Raw genomic sequence first — 27,866 nt, forward strand, 5'->3', positions numbered from 1 at the left:
TAATCGAGCATCGGCTAAAGGCAGGACGGGGCAGAAGTTGTTTCAGTGTACTTTTACCAGAGTTAATTCACTGCCGACACAAAATACCCCTACAAGTTTAATAGGCTCAACCGGTAGAAGCACGCCTTTAGTAGGCCGTTCATTATTGTAAGGGCGCAGCGTAGTTTCCTTGAGTTGCGCCCTATCATAAAATACTACCAAATTAAGGTAGCGTGACAGGTGTATCGTACTGTATTCCACCCTTAAAAATACAATGTCTTTTATAGTTTAGGTCTATAGATATTTGCAACGCGCCTCTTCCCGAATCCGACAGGACGACACTCCCGAACTACGAGGCCTGGATCCGACCAGTGGACGGGCCCGGTACGGTGTACGACTACCCTGTGGCTTTCGCTGGAGATTCTGGTTTGCTGTTAATAATGCAAGAGCCACGCAGACTTAACTGACCATCGTGATCTGTTTGCTGCTCCATTTCCGCCCTTTCCCAATACCTCAGTTCCCTTAGCTCTCTTCCCCCCCCCCCATTCCATCCGCGCATTAGGCCAAAGGGCCAGCTTTTTCAATAATGATGTCATTTATTAATTCATATAGGCAAAGGCATTAAGAGATCCAGAGAGAGGCGAAATAGAAGAAGGAAAAGAAAGAGGAGGAAAGAAAGCAGCACAGGAACAGTTGAGTGCTTACCATTCCAAATAGAAAGCAGTACTGTATTAACTAATTTCGCCCGAACTGCCTTTATGACCACTAGGTAGGGTTAGCACATCTTCATCTGCTGGTCGTCGAAACTAAAACCTCGCGATAACGCGTTCCGGCGCAGCGATGAGAACAGCTACTTGAGAAACTTGCGTTATACGGGCACAAAGCACGTTCACTGGAGCGATCCTCGGTACAAAATGTTGTCCAGGATTGCAAGTTAAATTCAAGGAACAGCTAACGTTATGGGACAAAAAGGGCTCCTAACAATAGCATTCCAGACGTTGAAATGATTGTCCATATATATTAACAATTAATTATGCTATGTAAGCACCTGAGAATAGTCGCAAATTGAAGAAATAAAAAGCGAGATGAGACTCAACGTAAGTGAGCCTAACAACGTTTGGACACAGAATGTATATACCTATAGGGCGCGTAAAAAACACAAGAATTACAAAGCAAACGAACTGAAAAGTGTCGAAGAACACAATGGGCAACCGATAAATAAGAGCTAAACAATGAGTCCACAATATAGACACCCCAGTGTCCTAGACGCTTAGTCGCCACACCAGATGCGTCCATCACGGAGGCCACGTGCTACGTTTGAAACATGCGGCACTGACGCCGGGGCCTCGCATGGGTTTCGGACGGGCAGCCAAAGGCGTTCGCGAACGGTTCGTGCCACTGGAGGGCGGCGTTGCAGGGCACGTCGCCCAAGTTGGCCGTGCACAGCAGGTAGCAGAAGGCGACGTAGAAGGCCTTGGGCGGGGAGAGCTGCTCCAGTCCGGGCAGCAGGTCGGCCTCCTCCGACTGGGGGTCGTTGCGATGAGCCGCGTAGATGATGGAGCTGGCCTCGATGGCGCTGGCACGTATGAGGTCTTCGAGCCTCGTGGAGGTGCCGGTGCCTTGGCGAGCGCAGTTCTCGAAGTTGGAGAAGGCGCGCGGCCGCCCGCCGTGGGCGCCCATTGTCAGGTAGGGCACGGCCGTGGCCCTAGCCAGCGAGGTGACGAAGGTGCCGTACCTGTGAGGGGGTGCGCACCGCGGCTAAGTCAGGCGACGTCTCCGTCGCGCACACTGGTCGATATTTCGTTCTGCTACACGCTGCACCTGACAATGATCGTGACGATGACGACGCATTTGGAGGTTTTGGCGCCAGTGTGACGAAGGCGCCAGAACTTCATATTTCAAAAAATTAATCTGCGCTGTCTCTCACAGAAGTAAATGCATAACTGAAACTGTCGTAATCAGTTAATAATTCATGTACCTGATATTTCTGCTGAGCAAAAAAAAAAAAAAAAGTCTCGCATAACTTACTGGCTCCACATGCGTATGGCTGCGAGCACAGAAGTAGTTGTTTTTTGCCCGTACTTACACGCATTACAGCCAAGCCTACTCGTATACTTAGAATTACGGGCTATTTCGAACTGTAGATCACATTATAGGTACACTCATGTTAAACTTTGTGTGCCGAATCTTCTCGGGTGCGCAACAGATATATCCACCGAATTTCCCATAGGGTCGGAGCACGTGCACCCTGGATTCTTGCGACAGGCATGTCCGCAGCCCAACGCGAGGAAGCGTTCTGGTGGCAGGCGCTATCGGTGGCGTGAAAAGCATCCCGTTTCACGCCTGAAGCCGCGCTGCACTTGACACGTAATGGTGCTCTTTTGTATGCCCGACCTTGTCAGTTCGGATAGAGCCGCTGTGCGTCTGCGTTACTGTGTCCGCTAGGTGCGCTCTATATGTCTAGCTATCGCAAGCCAACCGGTGCCGACGTACTTGATACTCGTAGGCACGTTCGCTTCGTAATAAGGAAACATCAGCGCCGACGGCAGCACCGACACGTCGGGGTACTCGGGGCGCTGCGCAAACGGCTCCTCGTGCGTTCGGGCCAGCTGCTCGGCCATCAACTCTCGCCGCTTCGACTCTTCGGTGCGGAGCGTCGACACGGCCATGGAACGCATGTTCTCCACGATGTTGGTGCCGATGTCACCCATGCTGCTGAGAACCTGCGCCCCCAAAAAAGGAAAGAAAGAAAGAAAGAGGGCCGAAGAGTTCTGGTTGATACAGGGTTATAGGTAAATAGGGTGCACTTTCAAAGCGAGTTCCACCTGGGCTATCGAAGAATGGCTTCAGATGTACGAGCGTACGTGAGCTTGTAGAAAAACCGGGACCCCTCTCTTGTGCTAGCTGACGTGATCTTCTACTTCAAGAGCACGGCATGGGTGGGGTTTGAGCTGGGGTATGTGAAAACAAAAGCTCCAAGTGTTGTTTGGCGAGAGTTGCCGGAAGCAACTCGTGCAAGAAGACCTTGCGTCGCGCATTCAGACTTCGTCATTGCGCGACGCATTCAGACCACGTCAGCTGGCGCCGCGAGCCATCTATATGCACTCGCTCCCATGCGTTTGTACGGCATGATGCAGTGCAGCGAGCTCTCCAACCAGCGTACGACGCGCCGTTCAAAGTGCTTCATCGCGTAAACAAGCAATTTATCGTGGACATTCGTGGTCGGCGCGAGGTGGTCTCAATATTGACCGCGTGAAGCCGGCCCATATGACCAAGCATGTTCTGCGGCTGTGGCGACTCTCGTGAGATAAACGAAAGAAACAACCGAGATTTCCTCCCGAACAACAGTGCGGCGCGCACGTAGTGGGAGGCGACATGCTGCGCCCGTTCGACTGGAACTGCAACGTTCGGCAACTCACTGGCGAGGGAGTGATGTAGTGAATGCCATCCGCGTGCCGCTGTAACAGGCGCGCGTTTGAGGATGGATGGATGGATGGATGCTACAGGCGCCCTCTTTGAAACAGGGGGGTGGGTTGCGCCATCAAGCTCTTGTTATTATATTGCCTAATGCCCTACCTATGTTAAAAAAAAAAAAAGAAAGAAAAGAGCCGAAAAGCCCACGAAGAATTTCCATCACCAAACTGTCTAAACCGCTATTGGGAACTTTATTATTGCACGCTTCCGTTGTTTGTCGTTTGCGTACTCTTCTTCCACCGATCTTCTAATCGCCTCCTACTACTCTCCATTGCGGACATGTTTACTTTCCCCCTGCTCGCGCTGAACCCAAGGGCTTCAAGGAGGCCAGAGGTGCCAAAATTAAATCGACCATTGGGCCGATATCGTGACGTTCTGACAAAACATGCTCCATAGTTTTACTAGTTTACCACAGAAAGCACATGTTTGTTATTCCGAGTTGTATATCGCTTTATAAGTGCGTGTTCGAAGGCTAGTTTCTAGGGCTAGTTCATAGCGTCACTCTGAGGCACCATGTTGTGTACCTGACAGGCTAGTCTGTTGGCGAACTGGGCTCCCCTTTCCAAATAAATAGTTAGTCTTTGTTTGGAACTCATCGCTCACGGTCCCATTGCTCTTCGCCCGCGTTAGCAACCAACAGGCCCATTCGCTTCACATTTAGACTCGTCGGTCTGATTTCCCGCCCTCACCACATGCAGTCCTTGTAATATTCGGAGCATTAGCCCAGCTTTCCACTCTTCCGTCGGTCCCCTGGCAGTCCGGGCTCATCAACGCATATATTTCTTCGAGGAAATAATTTATTGTTGTTCTTAGTTGTATGTGGATGTTGTGAAGAAGTTAGAGGGTCATAACGAAGACGACGAAGTGAGAGCGGGGTCGGTGTAAAAACGACGGCGGACACCATAGCCTACCCCTTCTGTGTACTACAATTTGGTGCTGCCTACTTTGTGTACACATTCAAGTCGAGATGTGGGCCGACTTCACCATCGGAGCAAATGAAAGGGTGACATCCGAATGTTGGCTGCAGCGCCTCAAGATGAAGCGGAACAAGTTCTTCTGGAAGCAGTGAACACCGACGCATTTGTCTTCTTTATAAGCACTAGAACGGTTTAATTGCGGTTCGTTGCTTCGTACGGTTCAATTGCGAAAGGAACGGTGAAGCTGAATATGAAACTTCAATATTATGATAATTTTTCGTTGACTCCAATTCGAAGCTGCACGAAGCCTTCTACCGCTGCTTCGTCTGACAGTGACGTCAACCTGATCATTAAGTTTCTTGAATTACAACAGGAACGGAAGAGACAACAAAAGAAATTAATGCGCCTGCTTGTAAACATGACCGAAAGAGGAATAAACAAACCGAGCCTCGAACATGTAAAGCCAGACATGTTTGATAGTGAATCCAGTAGCTCCGAGTCCTGGCTAACATGCCATGAATATGACATGCGACTATTCCTATCAGGAATAGCCAAGAGTTGGTACGAATTGCATGCCAACGCTCACAGCAACAAGCAATGGACGGAGTGGAAGGAAAGTTTTCTTAGATATTTTGGTGAGAACCAGACATTATTATGGGACAAATTTATCGCATTCCAGTACAGATCTGGATCTGCACTCGGCTACTTTTATGAGAAAAGGAAGTTACTCCAGCTGGCTGACTAAGCTTTGCCTGAGACGTCCGTGGTTCCGCTTATAATTCATGGTTTGAGTCCGGACCTTCATAAGCAACTGTACAAGTGATAGGGCCCAAAACGGTTGACGAACTACTGCAGGGAATGCGAAACCTCTACCTACAAGACTCAAGGTCACAGCAGCAACTCATGATGCCTGGTGCAAGGTGTCCAACTGCCACACGAGCTCATGAAAGACGCCCGCTTGCAAGCTGGAAGTCCACTGCTACTCCTGTGTCTTTTCTGACTGAGTAGGGATGCTCAAGCCAATATGAAGGGTCAGATGATGCGACTGCAAAAAAACTAAATAAACAGGACCTCGGCCTCCGCCTGACGACACCAAGAGGAACTGTTTATTTGTCGCATGCAAGCCTCTTGTACATATCTGTTTTTGTTGATGGAAAGGAAAGCAGCGCGATAGCTGACAGTGGAGCAAGAATAACAACTGTAAATTCCAGTATTGTTGAGGGTCAGAATTTACAACACGGACGGGCTGTAGAAGCACATGGATATGACAGAAGGCGAGATGTTCACGATAAACGGACATGTGTAACCATATGACGTCTAGGTGGCAGTGTTGCTGTGCAAGCACCAGACTCGACGGAGTAGCCTATGAATTGCTCGTCTGACGTCCAGCCATCAGTGTACCTTGCCTTAACATATAATGGCCTGGAGAAGTAATCACAGATGAAAAGCGCCACAGTCTAAGCACTTCTTCAGCTTCGTCTTCGAGGAGCCTGCAAAAGCCGTCGTCAAGTAAAGATGTTAAGATGCTTTACCCGAAACTGCTATTCTTGGAGGGATATCATAAGGGAACTACAAAGTTCGAGGTGCCATTTAAGTTAAGCGATCCTACAGTTGCGAGAAAAAAGCCTTATAATATGTCGCAGGAGAAGAAAATGTGGCTAAAGAACGAGCTTCAAAAGATGTTGAACGCGCAGATCATTCGTCCATTCTCGTCTACATGCGTGTCGTCCATCACTATTGCACCATAGGAAGATGTAAGCATCGGAGTCTGCACGGAATACAGGCAGATTAATAAGCAGACAGCTCTTTCTCTTATCCTGGGCCACGAATAGGCTCTATCATAGACGAGACGGGTGGCTGCAGTGTTTTTGCGTTTGGTTTATAGAAAGGATTTTGGCAAATTCCTCTTTCAGAAGACCACAATAAATATTCAGCTTTCATAACGCAGTTAGACATCTATGACTATAATGGACTCCCGTTTGGATGGAAGAACTCACCCATTTGGTTTCAGCGGATTGTCAACGACGCCTTGCGACCGTTTCTTGGGCAGTTTTGTACCGTGTACATCGACGAAATAATTTACTCTCGTAATGACGAGGAGCAATTGGAGCATGTCACTAGTGTACTTCAAGCACTGAGTGATGCAGAGCTCAAGATTAATGAAGAGAAAAGTGAGTTTTTCCAAAGTAAAGTTGTGTTCCTAGCCAGAGTGTTCGATGGCCAAACCAAAACAACAAAACAGGAATCAGTCGAAATATTAGAGAAAATGCAGAAGCCGTATGGTCTACACTCTTTGATGGTATTTCTTGGCATTGCGGGGAATTTTCGGTCATTCATTAGAGATTATGCGACAAGCACAACGAGCTTCACAGAAATGACCAAGGAGAATGTCCCCTTATGGTCAACAACAGAGTGTGATTCTGTTTGTCAAAGCCTTGTGAGGATCATTTCGTCTGATCCGATTCTGACACTTCCAGACATCAAGTTGTCCTTCGAGCTGAACACCGAAGTGTCTTCTTACGGCACAGGGGCAGTGCTTTACCGGAGGGATACAGGAGCTCCACGGAGCCGGCAACAGAAGGTTGTAGGGTAGTGTTCGTATACATTTTCGAAAGCCCAACACAATTACTGAGGAAGAAACTTTGGCAGTCCTAATGGCCATACGCTATTTTGGACCTTACCTGGACTGCAGGAGCTTCACGCTATTTTTCGATAACGAAGCCTTTACTTATGTCCTGAACCTCGCAAAGCCTAGGCGCGACGTGGGTAAGTGAATTCCAGCAGTTTGTGTTCGTGGTCCATCACAGACCTGGGGAACACCTCAAGGATGCAGGCGCACCCTCAAGACTTACGGTAACCCCATGTCACGAGATTAACAGCGCAACTCTACTTTGGGAGTGCACCGAAGAATTGGAGTTCCATGATATAAAGTTCGTGGTCTCGGAAACAGTGGTGCCTCGAATCTTGCAAGTTTATCATGACTCCCCAGCCTCTGGCGGGTACGACGGGTTCTGGTGAATTTATCGCCATTAAAGTAGTCGTCCAGCGATATGCCCAGTCCTGCCATAAATGTCAAGGCCATAAAGCCAAGTACCTTCAGAGAACAGACGAGATGGTCCTACCTCAACGTTCTGACAAACCGTTCGAAGTCGTCCAGGCGGATTTTGCAGAGCTCAAGAAAAAGGCTGGGAGAGTAAGAAAAACGCGGTCTCTCCTAGCGGCAATAGATGAGTACACTAGAATAGTGGCTGCACGACCGGAAATGGAACACGCAAATAGTGTGATTGCCATTTTGAGCCGAGAGATGTTTAAGAGTACTGAAGTTGTAATATCAGACAATGGACCAGCATTTGCAAGCCAGCGTCTGCAGGAGTGGGCAAAGCAACGAGTTATTTTTCGACGCTGTGCGCGCTACCATCCTGCAGGAAATAGAGTGGCTGAAAGAATCATACGTGACTTTATACAGTTTATTTCCGTGTATCCAAGTTTTAAAGGCGGATTGAAGTGCTGCTTGGAGGTCGCTGTATAGCTCATCACTATCGGTCGCACACTGCGAGCATCGGCTGCAACCCGTATTTCGCAGAATTTGGAAAGGCACCCCAACTCCCCGCTGATCAGCAGCTCGGTATTGCTGACCGCCTGCAATTGTGCGATAAGAGGAAAACTGCGGAAGCGATCCAGCGATACCGCGAAAATATGAACACACATTTCGACTGCCGCCGCAACACGCGGATACCCCGTATACAGCTGAACGATTTAATACTCGTGAGCAAAAGGTCATTCAGGTACGAAGCAGATGCACATAGGACCGTATCGCCTGGTGCAAACTTCAGTGCAAAAAGGTGTTAAGAGGGTCGCTTACGTGAGCGATGACGAACGAACTCAACGAAGTCACAATGAAGACGACGAAGTGAGAGCGGGTTCGGAATAAATAAGACGGCTGACGCCATAGCCAGAGCCTGCTGTGTATGATTATGTTAGTGATCCCCACTCCCATCTCGTGTGTTTGCGCGGCCAAGTGGACATGCGTTGCCTTTGTAACAGACGTCCACCGAGTAGCCGACTCACGAGTCCAGCGCTCGTCCCCGTCGCTTCTTTCCGCTTCGCCCTTGTCCTCCCTTCAAGCCGTCTTAATACATGAACTCGCGCCAGTTCCCCGACTTTCAATTTTACTTGGAAGGCTCGAACCAAGTAAATAAGCTTCGCTATCTGCCATTTCTTTCCCTACCTGCTGGATGTCGCCGGAGAGCGCCCTGTCGAGGAACTCGACCACCACCTTGAGGTCGTTCCAGTCATACGTCGCCTGCTGGAGCGTGCCGAAGTACGTCCGACGCACGTCGCGCGCCATGCTGTCCACGTCTTCTCGCACCGAGTCGGTGAAGCGCTGCTGGCTCACGTACAGGATCGACGCAACGCCCATGTACCTCTTGGCCAGGTTGAAGCAGTGTTTCTGCGTGTTGGAACACCGTACGGCCGGCCACTTGAGAGCAAATGCTACTGTACGGGCGTACGTAGATCACAAGCTTGAACACGCGGCCACTGGATTAAAAAATAAAATAAAATAAAGAAGTGCGGCCTGCCGCGTGCATCAAAAACGCTGCCATCCGCCGCGGCGCTAGCGATCGGGGACTTGTTTGGCATAGAGTTTCCCACAAATATTACTATTTTTGTAGAAAACTCTACGTTGCCTTGGATAGGCATAGAAAATGCGTGAGGAATGCGCTTCGAACGCCGTCGCCCGTGGATACCGACGCGTTTTGTCCGAGAGCTAGCGCCGTTAGATCCAGCCAAGCGGCCGAGAATGCAACTACGGCTGAGACATATTCGCTCCCATTGCAGCCCGCCTAGAGTGTACTATAGTCAGATACAACTTAAGTCTGCAGTGAAGCTCCGCCCACGCCCTCATAACCGCCAGCCACTGCTCCTCCGGGAGGCTGCAAATAGTTCATACTTCAAACTTTCCCTGTTACCTAAATAAGGCGGTAACCACAAAAATCAAATTATGAGCGCGTAATTTTATACGTTTTCACTCGTCTATTGTAGTGGAACGGTGAAAGAATTATTCTTTATTGAACTGAAATAAAATGTTTGCTTCGCCGCAACTATTTACTGTCAAGTTTCACTTCAGTTGGCATTGAAGTTTCGTGAGTAAAACGAACTCAGCAGTGAAATGAATTGTGCCGTGGACTTTTTAAGAGTGAAAGGCTCAGACTCCATATACATTGTCCATGTCTGTTGCCCACCTCGTCGCTTATGAAAAAAACTCTTCACGAACAGCAGACGGTCCGGAGGAATGAAGTACGACGCCATATTGAAAAAATCGCTTGACGACGACTTGGTTTCCTTCTGTGATTGGCCAGCGGAGTAACAGAACCCCGCTGTCCGTGCGCCTTGGTTGTGAACTGCTGTTTCTTTAAGTTGTATCCTACTATAGACTATAATCCGCCTGACGTGGCAAGCCACACCTTTTTTTTATCTTGCAGGAACAGTGATTATATAACTAGTAAAAAAATTGGAGGACGCTTAAGCTTCGCCTTCAAGAGTATAACGCGAGAGCGTTATCGCACCCCGTTTGCACCGCCCACTCATTCGCTCGGCATCCTCTTGAGTCCCACAAAGACATAGTTTTCATATACAACACTTTTAAGTCCACAGGACAACTTTTTTCTAATTATTTGTTCTAACAAGTGCTTCGCACAATCTACATTATCGCATTGTGTTGTGCACACTACAACATTTCTTGCTCCCCTGTTCCTTTAGCGTTCACACTCACTGAGTATCTCGGTCACTCGCAGCACGGCACACATCGCAGGGGACGCTTTCCCACCAGACGCGCTACGGCGCAGCGATCAGGTCAGAGGCGTACCGCATCGGACGCTGCATCTAGGAATCGCGCTGTGAGCGCAAAGAGGAGCCGCGTTGCCTAAACACGAGGGTTCGAGTGACGCACGCTGGAAGTTGGAAGGGGAGAGAGCGAGAAAACTTATTAAACGCAAGGGTATTGGGGCATCCTCGCACCGGTCCCCGCACGGCCTCAATGCGCTCAAACGAGACGAAGCGGAGAAGTGGGCGAGTGGCGCGCCACCTGTCGGGGTAGCGCCGCAAATTGCGAGAAGGGGGTCTTCTGCGTTTGCCGCAAGATGGCTCTGCGTGTGCGCCAAGCGCAGAAGAAATGTACCGGAAACGTACTTCGATACTCGTTTAACTGTGACTTCTAATTTACATGCTCATAATTACCGATATACACCGCAGTATAACTTTCTACGGCACGTTTCTAAGGCAACACCGCATTCACCAGAGGTGCTTTTGTCCAGGTTTCAACCATTGAACTCATGGCTGAGTGGTAGCGTCTCCGGCTCACACTCTGGAGACCCTGGTTCGGTTCCCACCCAGCCCATCTTGCAAGTTGTTTTTATTTATGAATTGCCTTCCGGGATTTTTCGCTCACGGCCAACGCCGGCGACGCCGACACAGGCTTTTCTGCGACACGAGCTCCTTAACGCTGTCGCGTTAAAATCGAGCCCCTGAGTTCCTGCTCTTCTCACTCAAAGACAATCTTAAAGCTTTGTGGTTGAATGAAGAGCCATAAAATGGCGATACCAGGAGCATGCGAGGGAGGCAGGAGAGGTCTACGTCTCCCAATTAGTTGAGCGCAGTCGCGTGGTATTTTTCGCGCCTTTATCTCTGTTTCTTTCTTTTCCGCGTCTCGGTGCACTTGCCACCAATATAGTTGACCGTCGAGTTTCTGCGGCGACACTTTCGCAAGGGATTTCGTATGTTTTGACTAAATTTCATGACCAACCGCGTCATTGAAGAACTCAGGTTTTGTTTTGTTTTGTGTTAGGGGTTGATCTTAAGAGTACTGGCGGTGCAAACATATTCGAACGGAGCTTCTTTCTTGATGGGTACGGAGGTCAGGCATGTGTAAGCTTATGCACGGGTGCTATTTCGATGCTCGCTCAGATTTGTTTTCCTGATCGCGCTATCGTCAATGGGTGTATGAAGCTATGAAGTACGTAGGTTGCGTTCTCTCATACATCGTGCTTGAACCGTCACACGTGTTATTGTTGTAGTACTGAGAGTGCATAGCTTTGTCAGTCCATGCTTTCGTTAAGCGCTGCAAATCTATTGTGTGCGGACAAGCTGTTCCCTACCTGTGCAAATGATTTTGACAATAGTGAGCAGGCTTTCTCCGCTTCGCCATCTCGGCAGGATAAAGTGCTGCACGAGTTTGTTGGCTCATATTGACGTGGAACTGCGCAAAGGGGGAAAGTGCTCATTGATGTAAACCATTTCCGTGTGTAACTTTCGCCCTTGCATAATGCGGCACAATGCTGCATGAGTCCAGCTACATAGTGCTGCACACACGCAAGCTCATCGGAGCCCTTTCACGCCGGGCAAGTGTCTTTAGAAAGCCAAATAGACAACCTGATCGTTGCAATAGAAATAACTCGCGAAGCAGGTTGATCTGTGCAAGCCGTGAGTGTTCTTGCCTACGAATACAATGCATCCCTTTCGACGACATAGCACTCTAACAAAGCTCTGGCATGTATATAAACATCGTATACATTACGTATACATTAGTGGCGAGACAAAGAATTCTGATTTTTGGGCTAGTGCTCGACACTTAAACGAATTTGTCCACCAAACTAGCCTAAAGCCTTCTAGCTGTAAGCAGGCAGCCAACCTGAAGCCACATGCGCGCAGTTACACGCCGAAAAAGCACAAGAAACAACTGCTTCTGCCACTTTCATAGCGTTCCATCATCGCTCCTTGCACAGCACACAATAATCAAGCCTTAAATTCGGTAAAAATTCACGCGCAAACACCCAACAACAATTTTAATGTCCCCCCTCGTGTAACTCTATGGGCGGTTTCCGAGCGAATGACCAAACTGCGAAACCGAGCTATGAGAGAAAGAGCGAGCTGCGAGAAGGCCAGGAGAAGGAGAGGCAGGGCGAGGAGAAATGTCGCTACCTTTTAGTTTTATTCAGGGACCTTACGCCGCAGCCGCTTAAACGTTCGGTGTTCCGGTTTTTAGAGCGCAGCTCTTTAGCGCCCGTTCCCGCGTTTCGCGTCGCCGTTGTGCCTCGCCGTAACCAGCTCCGTAGCCGGTGCAGCGCGCTGCTCTAGCTACGCGCGCTCCTGGCGCAATCTCTCGCGCACGGCGCGAGCCTTGCTCTCTTCGCTGCTCCTCCGAAGCCAGAGAGAGAGAGATAGAGAGAGAGAGAGAGTAAACGCTTATTGTAGTACAGGTTGTTTGGTTATGATGGGGGGAGCCCCTCTTCCAGGGCTCCACTGGTTACAGCGGCTCGCCGGGCCTGGTCAAGGGTCGCAAGTTGGCTTCCCAATTCCACTTTCGCGAGTCGCGCCTCCCACGACCAGTTATGGAGAGTGTTGTCTAGCAGCGGCGAGGTGGCAGCCGCCAGACGTAACGCGCACTGGGATGTTATGTGTTCCACTGTCGGTGTTGCTTCGCACCACGGGCATTTGTTGCTGTATTTGTCTGGGTACATTTTGTGTAGCCTGTATAAATGTGGGAAAGTGTTTGTTTGCAGGTGGCGCCAGTCCCGTGCTTGCCTCCTGTCTCGGTCTGGGCGAGCAAGGGCCTTGGTTCGCCTACTTAGCCGTTGTAACTTGAGGATTTCTCTTGGCGCACCGGGTGTCGAGGTGTTCTCTTGGGCAGTGTGGCCAGCGGCTCGGCCTGTCATGCCTCGAGCCAAGCTGTCATGCCTCGAGCCCGTTCGTTCCCCGCTATCCCTGTGTGCGCCAGGCACCAGGTCACTCAATGATCCGTGGTGAGTTCCATTCCTAGGATGCGGAAGACGCAGCCCGGTCTGCTTCGGTAATGCCTTCTCGGCTGCGTGCAACTCTGCTAATAAGCCCGGTTACGCTCCGAACAGTGCGTCTGAGATTGGAGAGCGCTATGCTAACGCTGCCCGTTTCTTGAATGCACATTCCCAGTACGCGCATATGGGATGCCTTCTTGATGGGCTCTCCCTCCAAGGTGAGCTGCAGATCCGGATCCCTGGTCGCTTGGGTATGTCTAGGTCTAGTATGAATGTACTCCGATTTCGCTGGAGTGCACCTCATGCGTGCTCGCCTCATATAGCTTTGAATGGTGCTGATGGTCTGTTGAAGCGTGTCCTGTCGGTTTCCGTAGGACCCTTTTCAGCCCCAGAGTGTAATGTCGTCTGCATATATGGCGCAGCCAAGGTCCCGGTTTTTCTATAAGTCCAGGGCAATTCTACGTAAGCCGACGTTAAAGAGAAGTGGTGACAATATGCATCCTCGAGGAGCGCCTTTATCTTGTAGGCGATACAGAGTAGATCGCGCTGAACCCTGTCCTATTTTCGCGGAGCATCTGCTCAGGAAGTCTAAACGTAATGAAATACTCTTTCTCCACACCCGACATCTCGTAGTCCGTCTAGTATTGTAGTGTGTGAGATGTTATCAAATGCCTTAAGGACGTCGAGTGCTAGCAGGATTCTGTCCATACTTCCTGAAGGTGGATCGAGCACCTCATCTCTTAATAGAAGAAAAACGCCCTGTGCACAGATTCCCCTGCGGAAACCGAACGTGGATTCAGGGAAGAGTGAGTTTCGTTCGATGTGGGCTCGAGTCGGGTTAGAATTACTCGTTCAAAGAGCTTGCCCATGCAAGACGTGAGCGATATGGGCCTGAGATGGTTGAGCTCGCGCGGCTTTCCCGGTTTTGCATTCCCGGCTTTTCATTCTCGCGGTAGTCTTCCGTCCGGTCGCCAGACCTCTTCGTTGAAGAAGTTGACTAAGTGCTGGCTACGTCACTAAGGTTGCGCAGCATTGCGTTGGTGATTTGGTCGGGTCCAGGAGCCGTGTTCTTCTTGGAAGTTTGTGCCGCTGCGTAGAGCTCTGAGAAAATGATGGGAGCGTCCAAGCTCGAGTTATCCTGTCCTTGGTATTCTCTCATAACGCGTGAAGATGTCTGGGCAGCGCCGCTGTAGGTGCGTTTTAGGGGCTCGAGTAGTTCTTGTTCTGAGCCCTTGTATTCTCCTAAGAGTCGCCGCATGACGTTAGATGGCTCGGTGCGTCCTAGTTGGGTCTAACATGCACCGAAGAATGGCCCAGGTTTTCTTGGTGTTGAGGGTGCCTCTGAGAGAGTCGCAGAGGCTGCGCCAATTTTGATTATTCAGCTACTTTGTATAGGTGTTAGCTTCGTTTGCCAGCAGGGCTATTCGGTGCCTAAGTTTGCGATTACGCCGCTGCCGCTTCCAGCGTTTGGTGAGGCTTCTGTGGGCCTCCCAGAGGTGGGCGAGACGGCTGTCTACTGCTGGTGCTTACGTTGTGGTCTTGATCTCTCTGGCGGTGGCAGCATGGGCTTCCTTGAGGAAAGTTGTCCAACCTCCTCCGAAGCCAGATCACGTGTTCTCGCCTATCCTCTCGCCCTCTTCCTTCGCGCATCGCCGTTGCGGTGACTCTCACCGCTACCGTCCACTCTGCCCTCGCCGTCCCTTCTCCCGCTGTCGCGACACCGCCGCGGTGGCGGGCGCTCCTTGCCGCCTTGCGCGTGATCCACGGCTTTTCGCTCCTCCGTCACTGCGTCGCGTGGCTGTGTCTCTCGCTTCCCCGTTTGCGGGGCGCGTTCCTCAGTGGCATTTCTCGAATCTAGCAGTGCTTGCGTTTGGCTGTCCTTCTCCCTCCTCCACTCTTGCCTTATACCTCCTCTTACCTCTGGCGCAGTGCCGTTGCGGTGACTCTAAATACAGTTATAGCATTTCGTCCCCTTGCTTCTACTTCCCACCTCAACTTTGTGCGGCCACATTGAGGCCTCTCTGCGAGTGAATGAGTGTGTGACCTCTACTCAATACCCCTGTTCTCCCCCCGTTCCCTCCTTTCACTTCAGAAGAAATATTAAATAATAATTGCCAATCTCACCCCCCCCCCCTCTCCCCGGCGGTGACCCAATATAAGATGACGCGATGGCGCGTCGCCGGGGCACCGGCTCCCCAGCGGCGGATCGCGGTGTGTGCCACCCAATCCGAAACGCAGAACCGCCTCCGTTCGGCACTGCGTGTTCTGTATGCGATTGCCTGTTGTAGAAATAAGGCAGTAGCTGCGCTCAAAGATCGCATTATCAAGAAGCGTAATCTTCGGCCAACATTTTTTTTTGTCGTGAGCGGAAATAGGCGTAACGGTGAGCCTCTCTGCACGTGCACACCTTGTGCTCCCAAACGGGGTCTCCGGAGCCCGTGACGAGTTTGTGAAAGTGAACCGCGAGGTCGCGGTTCGTGAGCGCCGCCACGTGCATCACCACGTGCCAACCGAGCACGAGCTCGACGTGGGACATGTGGTCCAGGACCTGGTCGATGAGCCAGTTGATGAACTCCACGTGGCCGGTGGCGATTCTCAGCCGGCTCTGCGGATACACGCGGTCAGGCATTGACTGCACCAGTTCGGCCTTCAGAAAGATGGTCAAGTTCTGCACCCACTCGAGGTTCTCGTCGAAGACCACCTGCGTGCAGCACAGTTCTCGTGTGGGTCGCGTACAACCGTAACAGGAGGCTTTCTGAAATCTATTGCGTGGCCAGAAGTAGAGGCTAAACGAGGCTAATTGTTGTCGTGCAACTTATCTGTGCAGAGAAAAAGAAAACGCTTCATAGAGATCGATATCACGACACGTGAAGTCAGACGCACAGGCAGACAAGGCAAGGTAAAAGCGAGGCAAGACTAGGTAAAGGCAAGGCCGGTTAGGTGAAACGGAGGGCCGGGCGTTCGGACGGACGGACGGAAGGAGGCTGCAGCGAATGAGCAGACAAAAAAAAATTAAATGGAAGGAGGAATAAGGTTTACCTCTTCCTGGGCTTTCTTGAGGTAGTAAACTTCGTAGTTGTTTTCCAAGTTGTACATGGTACTAAAGTTGACAGCGGACGTATTAGTATTGTCATACCCCCCTGCCTTGGAGAAGTGTTCAACGGCTACATTGAAGAAGTCCTCGTATGCAGTCAAGTTGACTCCCCCGCGACGTTGCAGGACTTCGGCCGTGTACTTCGACGGGCTGATCGTCACCTGTGAGGAAAGCGTGGTTCACGGGACACTCATGTCTGAGTTAAGTGGCGTTGCGGAACGCCGCCGCGCGATCCGATGCAATAATGTTCGCTCGAATGTTCTCGCCTTCGACGTTCTTTAAGAGGAAGCTTTAGCTCGGGCCCAACTCCGACGCGGCTTATTCAAATACATGTAAAACGCAAAAACTTTTTCCTGAGATAACCACTGGGCCGATTTTAATGAAATTTGTTACATTTGAGAGAGAAATTTAGGTTCCAGTGGCTGTGGGAAGCGGAATTTCGATTTAGGGCCTGAATTTCGTCAGAAAGATTTTCAAAAATTTGGAAGCTTGAAAAAAATAATGGTAGCCCGAAGTTTACAAATTGATAGCTCTGCATCAAGAACAGATATTGCGGTTCTGTAAACGGCATCCATTAGATCACGGAAAGCGGACAAATTCTATATGTCATTTTATATCTTACGTGAATTTGTTACGTTGTTCACAAAGGTTCTGCAAAAGCTGTATTTCCATATCGCTAATTATTTTTAGATCCATGTGTGACATATCAATTTTGTCCGCTTTAGATGTACTATTACATGCAATTCACGGTACAGTACTATCATTTTTCGTTGCTGAGTTACGGAGTCGTAAACTTGGTAGATTCGTCTTTAGAAAATTTTAGATTTTTGACAATTCTTAATAAAAGTTGACCTAAATAAAGAATTCGAAACGAGAGTCACTAGATTTTCATTTTTTTCTTTTAAATGCAACAAACGTCGTCAAGTTAGGTGCAGTGGTTACCGAGAAAAATGACTTCTAGAAGCGCTCCACATCAGAAGGAAAAGGTCCGCTTGTCTTAGTGACACTTCGATCACGCTGTGTACGTCAGGAATGCGCTTCTCTTTCTACAGCGAAGCTGCATATATGGCTAGCCTACTGGACCGTCTGTCGATCGCCTGTACGCCGAAAACTTCTCCGGCGCAACCCCATGCGCATGCGCGAGAAAAGGAGAGATAGAGAGAAAGAGGCGCGCCATTAGCCAACACCACCTACATACCACAAAGCCTGTTTACTCCGAACCATGACGTCACGCTACCTGGCCCAAAATTTTCTTTAAGGCTGGCAGGATAAAAGCGGTGATGTCAAAAATCACTGTTGCCCACTCGGGATTCCCATCCCCATTAGATTCTGTGGCAGTCGGGCCGGGTAACATGACGTCATGGATCGGAGTGAAAAGGCCTTGTGCTATTAGGTGGTGTTAGACTAGCTGCGCCAGGAGTGACGTCGTTGCTATGCATCGCAGTCGAGCACGCGCGCAGCAGTCTCTCTCTGGCGCCGAAGTGAGCAGGCGACGCGTCGTACGTATTCCTTAGGAGCAGGCAGCTTTCGATCAGCAACGCTGCGAGCAGAACCGAAAACGAGCTCGTCTACTCCGCGCCGATGCTGCAGCCCGGGCACAAGAACAGGCTCGTGCAGCCGAGCGCAAGCAGCAACTGCGTACCGAGTATCCGGCAGCCTGCCGAGCCCTCGTTTAATGAACCGTCAGGATTAACTCAGTGGTATACACCGAGGCCGCAGGTTTCAGCTTCGCTGGTTAGCCATCTGTACGGAGTGCTTGGGTGGTGATTTTATGTTTGATAAATAGCTTTTGTGATGACATGTTTAACGTCATGCTTTCACTGTACTGCGCACGCCTGGAAGTCTTCCTCGTTTCGTACTTTTGACCGTCAATGCGCATTTGGTAGCTGCCTGAGCGCTACACCGCAGCATCTAAACATTCATGCACCCCAACGCTCTCGCACGACAAGACGTGCGGCTCAAAGAGCAGGCGTTCGGCGACGAACGCATACCTCAGAGCACGTGCCCTTTGCATCGGCGCCTTTGCAACGGCGGCGAGAGTCTGATCACCAACGATCGTCAACCACGCGCCACGAGAGCAGGCGAAAGTGCAAAAGAAAACTGTTCGCTTTGAAAGACAGACATTTACACTACGTGCGAGCGCAACGAAAAAAAGTTGCTCTTTGGTAGCACTTAAGGTGTGAAGAGGTTGAGACCCCTCTAAGTCTAAGACTACTACAAGCACATTCGACGTGTCAAAATCCATAACGAAACTTCGCGTGAAATTCGGGATTTTGCGGCCGCTGGTGTCCACAATAAATTTAGCTCACGGAAGTTTGCGTTTGTTTTTTTACCCTCTGCTGTGGTATAGAGCAAATAAAAGGCGGTACCACGTTGACAAGCGTTTGGAGGCCCTGGAGGGGAACAGAGTCGTGCAATACAAACATGTGGCTCCTGAGACTTCTGAAGAACACACACACGAGTGTCTCCCATGTTGCAGGGCGGTCAAGAAGAGCCGATGGGAGTCGGCGTAAATGCGCGTGATATAGGATACGATGAACATACGAAATGAGTGACTAACAAAAATAAAGAAGCGACAGAATAGAGACGTATGATCAACATTCGTTGATCGAAACATTCGAAGAATCCTGTATGTCCACCTCGTCTTATTTAGCGTCGACACTTGATTGATCCTTTCTTTTTAATGCGACATCGTGATTCTCATGAAGCGGAAAATCAGTCGGCGTGGCCGCAGATCGTGCAAAATTCTAGGGCACTTCTGCATCGTGGATGAATGCGAAAGCACTGCGACGTTTTCCGGATGGCAACTCGTTTTACGAAACGTAATGATATTGTTTTCACGTTGCCTTGTGTCATTTATCACATCATGTGCTTCGGCCTCGTTGGCGTACTTGGGTGGACGTCCAAAGGAGCCGGGCACAGCTACTGACTGAGAAGTCGAAGGTTCGTCCATCGGAGCACACTACAGAATTCGGCGAAATCGCCGTACCGACTGCCAGTGGGGCAGTGCCATCAGCGCCTTCGCAGAGAGAGGGGCAGTACGGGAACGCTGGCATGATGAGCGGCATCGAAGCCAGCTGTGGAAGAAACGACGAACGCGCGAGCACTGGCGCGAGCAGTTGGTGCGGCGATTTCCGTAAGTTCTGTCGTGCGCTCCATTGGACAAACCTTCGACTTCTCAGTCAGTAGCTGCGCCCGGCTACTTCGCATGTCCCCACAAACGCGAACGAGTTAGAGGCGTCATCGGAGAGACGTCGCCACGCTTTCGCATTCATCCACGTAGGGATACCTAAGCAGCGCGGAAGTTTTCAAGCGAAGCTTGCATTGACTCACAAGTGGCGTTGTGGCTATGATGTTGGGCTGCTGAGCACGAGGTCGCGGGATCGAATCCCGGCCACGGCGGCCGCATTTCGACGGGGGCGAAAACACCCATGTAGTTACATTTAGGTGCACGTTAAAGAACCCCAGGTGGTCTAAGTTTCCGGAGTCCTCCACTACGGCGTGCCTCATAATCAGAAAGTGGTTTTGGCACGGGAAGCCCCATATTTTTTTTTACAAGTGGCATTGTCGTGGTTAAGCAAAAAAAAAAAGCCAGTTGCTCCCAGAGCAGCTGCGGGAACAGACGGTTTGATGAGTTGACAGCGGCGCCGGAGCGCGAATCATTAGCAAGGATTCCAGCTGCATAGGCGCGCGTTCACGCCACGCGCGCAACCAGTCAGAGTCGTTTCGCTTCAACCGGGGAGGGAAAGGGCAGGAAAGGGTGTCGCGCGCGCTGCGCCGGCTTCGTTTCCGTTCAGTTTAGTCTCGGAAATCCGATGGGACGGCCACGCGTGCGTTCCCGCGAGGAACGGGCAGCCTTCGACGAACGGCGGCGGTAACTCACCCGTGAAAGGGCTCTGCGTCGGCGCGCCGATCCAGCCATTGCAGCAGCCCGAGCACTGGCAATCCGACAGCAATGAGAAGATGATACCGAGCTATGGTAGCGGGAGGCCGAAGCAATGTGGCACTGTTAACTTTGGGTTACTTAACCGTGATGAAGGTCAGGTGCACGCAGGACAGGCTTCGCTTACCCCCATTATCCGGTAAGGGAGGGGTTGGTCATTTTTTGTATACAAAGGAAGTATTTCATCCTTGTACGCGTTTAACTTCACACACACATAAGCCATAGCCTTCCCCTGCGTATTCACTAAGTGTCATCTTCGTGGAATTTGTATTTACGCAAGGGAAGCGGACAAGATTGCGCTGCTTGCATACACTCGTAACGCCCCAAAGCACTTGAATTAGTAATTTCTTGCAAGGGCTACAATAAGCCCGCAACTTTTAAACTTTGCCTACACGTTACCCATAACAGGCCGGTAATTTCACCAAATATGAACAAGTTGCCTTGTTTTGTTCGTCAAACACACCGGAGAAAACAAGTGCAAACCTTGTGTGACGCATGAAAATAGGAGAATAAACGAGGGTTGAGTGATTATTTGGAACACTTCTGATTAAGCCAAGATAGTGAAAGTTTCTTCACACATTTCACTTAATCTGACCCCCCATTTTCGCGAAATCTAAGCTCGGTGTAATGTAGAGTTATTGCTGGACATTGGGAAACGGAGCTAATAGCGATCGCGTTACACTCTCAAAAACTTAAGAACTTATTTTTTATTTTTGCATTGGTGTGCGAAAGTCTACTTTCGCACACCAATTTGCCGTAAAGGTTAGTCAATTTCCGCTATGGTTAATTTTAGTGGCACTTGAAATTATGCCAGGTTTGCGTGTTAGAGCTTTCGCCGCTCATCAAACTGAAATTTATACGCTGAGGAGCGCTTGAATACGTAATTTATTGCGCAGGTGATAATTAATTCACCACATTGATTTTTGTCTGGACATAAGCCATATCATGATCCTTATGTTCATGTAATATAACTTTGCGTAACCTATAGAGTTCTCTCGGTAAACCAGGAAACATTGCGTAAGTTGGACATATAACGCTTTTGAGACCTTGATTATATATATAATGACTTAAAACGAGGGCTTAGCAATAGTAATTTATCTCTTAACTGAAGCACACGCTGAAAACTTAGCCTGCGTATTGCCTAACGTTCTCCATATTTCCTAAATATGGAAACTTCGTGAGTCTTGTAGCTTTTCCAGAAAACCGGAAAACTGTCCTATAATGATTTTGAGCCCTTCTTTATCGCATTGACAGCTTCGCTGTACAAAGAAAAAATAACGAAGAAAAGAGCCTGTGTACATAGATAATAAGTGAACTATAAATCAGGTCGGAAACAAGGGCGGCACTGACTGAGATTCATTCGCAAAAAAAGTTTTCCTTAGGGCCCTCACTCAGACTCACCGACATTCTATTAGTCCGAGCTCACTCAGGCTCAGACTCATGGATCGGACTTAGTATGAGCGAGTCTGAGTGAGTCGACTCATGAGGGAGCTTGCCGACCTAAGCTTGAAACCTGCTTGGTCAAATCATCCCAAAGTCCTCCACTACGGCGTACCTCGTAACCCGTGAGTAGCTTCGCTGTAATAATCCATAATTTATTCAATTTTTAATAACTATAGAGAGTGCAGTTTTGACAGGAAGACAACCACCTGTGGGTCCCCTTCGAGCGCCGCCTTATTCTGGAACACAGCTGTAAGCGTGCCAGAATAAAGCTCCAACTTAACCCTGATTTGGCATCGTCGTTGGCGTACTGACCTCCACGACATCGTCAGCTTGGGGTTCTACCGCGAAGTCGACGATGCTGGGCCAAGCCATTCGGGTCGCCAGGTACACCATGGCATGAACGAGGTTGACGTCGTGGTTGGACGGCGTAGGCCACTGGATGCCACTATCGTTCAGGGCGTCCACCACGTAGGGCGTGTTGTCCACGGCGCCCCCGAGAACGTCCTCGCAAGACTTGTAGAAGCGCCAGGACTTCTGCAGGGCGTTCTGACCTTCACCGGTCAGGCTGGCGTTGTGGACCGGCGCGACCACCTCGTCACGGTACCGCTGCGCGGCCGCCTGCGTTAGCCGCCACAACTCTTAGGGCAAACACTTTCTTCAAGACAGCAAAGTTTTTTTTTTTTTTTTTTTTTTTTTGCGAACCGTCTCGGGACTTTGCTTACCGGGGCTGCTGGGTGCTGCTTCTGTCTGGCCGAATAGCTCGTACATACAAAAACAAAAAAGATCTTATATTTTGTGCTTCATGATGGGATCGAACCTCAGTTCTCCAACGCAGCAAACTGACGCTCTAAACACTGCGCCAGAATCGCACTTTCTTGCTCTTTATTACGTGGATATAAGACGGAGAGGTCTGCAAAGTTCTAGGCTAACCGGTGCTTGATATTCAGGCAAACGCGCCGCAATCGTTGGCGCTAGACAAGTATGTGCCGCAATCGCAGGCACGCTTGTATCGTGCCAACGCCAACTAGCACTTCGAGATACGATGGCCACGTGAATCACACTACGTAGCAGGGAATGCGCGAGCGCGCATGCGTGCGTGCGTGCGCTACCGTGCAGATGCGAAGAAGAGGTTGCCCTTGGACGGCTTGCAACGTGGATGGCGATACGTGGTTTGGGCGAGGGCGTTTGATGTGACCTTGCACTGACATTGCAGGTAACGCAGAAAGTAACGCAGGTTTCGGTATTCTTTTTTTTTACGCATTGACGCGAAGCTTCGCTATACGTAGATTCCAACAAGGTGCGTTAGATCTGGCGCAACGCTTTATTTGCGAAATTCAGCAGATCCCGCGCACATTTTTTGGAATCTTTGTGAAGTGGATCTCACCTCAAATGGATAATTATATGTCGCACAACTGTTCATCGTCTGCAAGGCGTCTTGCGGCGAAGCGATTACGTGGCCTTGCCAGGGAAATCAGGCAACATGCGAGCAATCACCGAATTCCAGGAAAAGAAGGCGCAGAAAGCGTCGCCTTAACGGAAGGGATTATGGGCCGGAAGTGGTGCATTCGTTGCATTGATGATATTTAGTTACGGTTTGTTGTTTCACTGCGTAATTCCGCAGAGAACACTGCCGGTTAACGGCCCATCTGCGGGGCTAGTACAGATGGGGCTAAATGTAAGCCGAATATACTGGCGGGCTACCTTGCTTTGCCAGTGAAGGGAAAGATACGGAATACTGGAACCCTGGGCTTTTCAGTGCAACACTACCAAAAATAATAAAACAGCGCGCGAGCAACAACGGGGACTGCCTGTGGGTCATGATCATATTAAATGTACTGCGCTTCCCAGTAAAGTTGTTGCAAGTTGAGCGCCATGGTGTCTTCTTTTCTTGGTCCTCGCTGTGTCTTGTGCAGTGCTTTATTTTCGTAAGGAAAGCTATGGGGGGCAAAGTGCGTTGAAAAGCACTCCAGAAAAAGAAAATCTCACATTCACCACCGCGGTAATTAAAAGCTAGAAAAGAGAACAGACCAATATCTTATTTAGAACAGCGACATGATATAAAAAAACTGAAGGACGGTTAAGCTTCGTCTTTAAGATTGTAACGCGATAGCATTCAAAGATCCCTGACTACGTCTCGCGCTTCCCGGCAACTGCAGCTTATGTAACCGTAATGTTTATCAGGAAACACTGGCGGCGAACGCTATGCGCGAAGGCGACCTTTCTGATAGAAACGCGGCTTCTTGCGTGGGCTTATCCAGGAGGTGGTGCCCCCCCCCCCCCCCCCCCCCCCACAGCTGCACCAAGAAAATTACATAATTTCCAGGTTTATTATTAGTTCCACAAAAAAAGGTTTATTATTTCCACAAAAAAAAGTGTCCAAGTATGTGTGTTTGAGTGCTGTACAGCTCGCAGGAGCAGCAGCCATGGTTTGAGAAGTTCGAGGGTGTAATTACCTATGTGTTCTGTATTAGCTGCATGTCCTTATTTTTTTGTTGAACACCTCAATTTTGTTGCTTAATTTAGTGTTTTACTGATGTTTACATTGCCACGCTGCTCTACATTGATGTGGCCTCTTGGGCCCAGTCAAGCTGTTTCGCACAGCTTTTTGCCCAAGAGCTCCGACCATGTGTATGGTGAAACAAAATGAATTGAATTGAATTGAAAGCTTCACTTTAAAAGACCAGTTGGAATTATGTGCACATGGCTTAAACGTTTGCAGCAGGAGGTCCAAGATTGAGGAAGTAAGATATGTTTGCCGCACTCACGCGGTGAAATCACGTCACACAGCAGTAATTACATCAAGAGCTTCCGAATCAAAAATGTGTAGCGGGATCACACCTCACGTTGCACGTTTGAAGAACCCAGGTGCGAGCAGATGGATGCAAAACAATCGCAAGTAATGAAAACTAAAATGACAACGAAAACGGCAACCCGAAATTCACAGTTTCACAAGACTTAAAAAGAATGCATTAGCGCATTAAGCATTCGCTCACGTATGCACAAGAAGAAATACAATAAGATATAAGTACAGCGACTGATCCCTTAATTTTGGCAATTGAACGTTCGGATAATTTGAACACGTAAAATTTGGACACCTAAACAAAACTAGGTGAAGAACACTGCCAGGGGGACCTACTGCGATTACACCTTTACAGCAAAAACACGCAAGCGAGGCTGTCCACTGGGAACGATACAATAAGAGTAAAGGAAAAATTCTCATCCTCCCCACCTTTAAGACGAAGCTACAAAGGACGGGCTTCTCAGGAAAAAAAAGCATTCACAGTTGAAGACAAATTCGGCCTGCTTCGTGGACACAACCCTTGACCAACGCCTTTGCGGGGCGGTCGCTCTACCATCCGAGGTTACCAGGAAGCTGTAGCGCGCTGCAAGGCTAGCGACCCGTCTCAGAGCAGGCTAGCTTTTCTTTGTCTTTTCTTTTTCACAATATCTTGCAGTTACGAGATGCACAACGCTTCCTGCTTAGGAAATACCGTGGTTTTACGTGCCAGAATCACGATACGATTGTGGGGTACGCTGTAGGGAGGAACTCCGCATTCATTGTGACACCTCGGGTTCTCCAACGTGCACCCAACGCACGGTATACACAGGCGTCCTTGCATTTCGCCTCCATCGAAATGCGGCCATCCCAAGCCCTCGGGGTTAGCAGCGCAAGGCCAGAGCGAAGGGTACCGTGGCACGTGTTTTCCTCCTTAGGCAGATTAGTTGCGTCAGTTTATGCGAAATATTTTTTTAGTGAGCCTCGCTATGTTTGCACCGAAATGATGTGTTGTCAAGAAAATGTGGAATATTTATACAGGATTAGTGATATCCTGAATAAATTTCGAACAATCATTTAGGAAATATTCGATATTCGATCCGATATTTGAAGCTGTAATTTTCAGAACATTCTCATTCGGTTCCAAGTTTCACTTTTCGAACATCCCTAAATTTAAAGAAGAAAAAGTATTCATTCCAATACAGCTTCACAATTGCTCCTAATTTATGGGAGAAAGCTTAACGAAGCAACACCTAACGCACACAGCAACAAAATATTGATCGGCACGCATTCATACCAAACTTAAGCGGCTACTATAGCTCTCGAACACAAACGAGGTGCACTGCTAAGCGAGAAGCGGAGAGCCTGAGCGATTGGCTGCGTATCTGGTTTGCTACATATTGGCGCAGGAGTCTCGATGAATTTGTTTTCCCCCGCATGCTCTCTTCACCTCGGCCACGGAGAAATTCCTCGGGTGTGAGTAGCGGCCGCACACGTATCGGCCGAAGTCCTGGCACGGGTCCACGGTGATGTCCATGCTGGCTCGTAACTTCTCACTGTACAGTTGGCACCCGGGGCTGCGGCACGTCGGGTCGGGCTGCCAGTTTAGGAGAGCTATCACGATGCCCGTTGATGCGGCGACGGCGGCCGTGAGCATGACGCAGCCGAAACCCGCCAAGAAAAGACGACGTCTCCTCTCCTCCGTACCCTTCTCGTTCTTATCGCGAGGCGGCGAGTCCGAGGGCGTCCTGCACGCGCCAAATCGCGTGAGGGACCGACACATCGCCAATGTCCCACGAAGGACCATGGCCCCAGAGTGAAATCTGGTTATATGCATCGGAACTTGTGAAGCGCCGTCAAAAAAAAAAAAGCGTTTTACCGCAAGAATTGTTCAAGTTGTTTCGTTAATGAAGGAGACAGGAGAGATTAGATATTTACGTCACCGTGCTGCCAGGGGAAGAGCTTTAGCAACGAAGGCATCCGAGCCCTACTAGCAAGCGAAACCGTTTCTTGCCTTCGTCCACAGCGGAGTCGGGACGGTAACGTCTGAACACCATGAACTTGTTGAACCGGCGCCACAGAACTTGTCAAAGGAGAACAGTTTCTACGAAGCCTCCGTTGAAAGATGTGATGGTGGAATAAAAGCCGTCTCTAGGATCGCATGTACAGTCGTATACGTTTACGTACGTCAACGAGCCCGGCATCCTTTCGAATTAGTATTTTTAGTGCGATTAGTATTCGTAGCCTACTCCAGCCACTTGGCGTTCAGCAGGTGCAGCCTCCAGGTCGATGCAAGGGCGAGCCATTTGCGAGCATTTTGTGTTACCGACAACGGGCAGCATTTCGAGATTATCATCACTCATTAATTAGAGAGTTTTAGAATAGGGGCCCCAATAGTTTGCGTGTGTTACCGTTGGTGCACGCAGGAGTGAAGAGTTTTAGAATAGGGCTTTGCGTTTGCGGATAGCGTCTTGCGCTGACAGCGCCAATACGGCGTCAAACAAAAGCTATCAGAAATAATCAAATACAATATACCATTTTATGATAGGAATAGTAATATTGTCTTGCGTGTATTCGCGTTTAATTACAATTTAGAGGTTATTCTGTAAGCAGCAAACAATTAGTGCTTTACGTGCCTTCAGCAGCCAAGCTTAGCCGTGTTAGGTCTACGAGCCAAACAATGCACAATCGAATTCGGAATCAGCGGCGTCTAATGAATCAATCTTCATAACACACGCTAGTTGAGAGAAAGCGATAACCGCAGTCACTTCTCCTAGCTTGCGAACTTCACGCGTTACCACGAATCGAACGCAGTTTGGTGCTAGGTTAGAGCCGCCGCTTCGATCGGTGCCGCCATGTTTGCTGACGCAAAGCTTTTGGGGCCGCTATTTGGGCTTCCGCTAAATCGGTGAAATAGCGTTCCCAACGCCAAACCCAAACGCAGTTTGCGTCTCGCGCATGCGCAGTGGCTTTGACGCTATTTATGTGGGGCCCCAAAACGTTTGGGGCCCCTATTATAAAGCTCTCTAATATTTTTGATTGCCTCGGTCAACGATCAGTGAAATAGAAGAGCTTATCGGACAAATAGCCAAATACTAATCATTGGTCAGTCGCGAACAAAAGACACAAAACCTAAGTGCGGCAACCAAAAAAAAAAAAAAATCATGCCGAAACTACTCTGGGTGTTAGGCCTAACTATGCGTAAGCAATGTGCCACTTGCTCATCTCCACGCATCCCGGTGTCATTATAAGTGCTGGGAAGCTTGATCCGACTAGTATGAACCCTCACCAACCCTTATCGGTTGTTATCAACCTTATCGGACTCGATCCGAGCCTTGTCAAGCCTTATCGGTGCTCATTAGCTTTATCAGAATTGCTCCAACGATTTAGGCCCTTATCGCCCTTTAGCACTTTATCCATCCTTGTCGAACCATTATCAACCGTGATGAGA

The 27,866-nt window shown here is 49.4% G+C and overlaps 2 protein-coding genes across 2 annotated transcripts; both read right to left on the minus strand.

The window, feature by feature from the left end:
• Positions 1–561: 561 nt before the first annotated feature.
• Positions 562–8,925, minus strand: LOC129385444 (uncharacterized). The gene is made up of 3 exons (XM_055072076.1): positions 8,599–8,925; positions 2,473–2,702; positions 562–1,714 (listed from the first exon to the last, which is right to left on the minus strand). The coding sequence occupies exons 1-3, from the start codon at positions 8,788–8,790 to the stop codon at positions 1,291–1,293; spliced, it is 846 nt and encodes a 281-aa protein (XP_054928051.1). The 5' UTR covers positions 8,791–8,925; the 3' UTR covers positions 562–1,290.
• A 6,401-nt stretch (positions 8,926–15,326) lies between these two features.
• On the minus strand, positions 15,327–26,664 carry LOC126534766 (uncharacterized). Its single transcript, XM_055072075.2, has 4 exons — positions 25,866–26,664; positions 21,952–22,257; positions 16,199–16,414; positions 15,327–15,860 (listed from the first exon to the last, which is right to left on the minus strand). Exons 1-4 carry the CDS (start codon positions 26,250–26,252, stop codon positions 15,483–15,485), a joined length of 1,287 nt encoding a protein of 428 aa, XP_054928050.1. The 5' UTR covers positions 26,253–26,664; the 3' UTR covers positions 15,327–15,482.
• Positions 26,665–27,866: the final 1,202 nt, after the last annotated feature.

The sequence above is a fragment of the Dermacentor andersoni genome, chromosome 7, assembly GCF_023375885.2.
Source record: "Dermacentor andersoni chromosome 7, qqDerAnde1_hic_scaffold, whole genome shotgun sequence".
NCBI classification, from domain to species: domain Eukaryota; kingdom Metazoa; phylum Arthropoda; class Arachnida; order Ixodida; family Ixodidae; genus Dermacentor; species Dermacentor andersoni.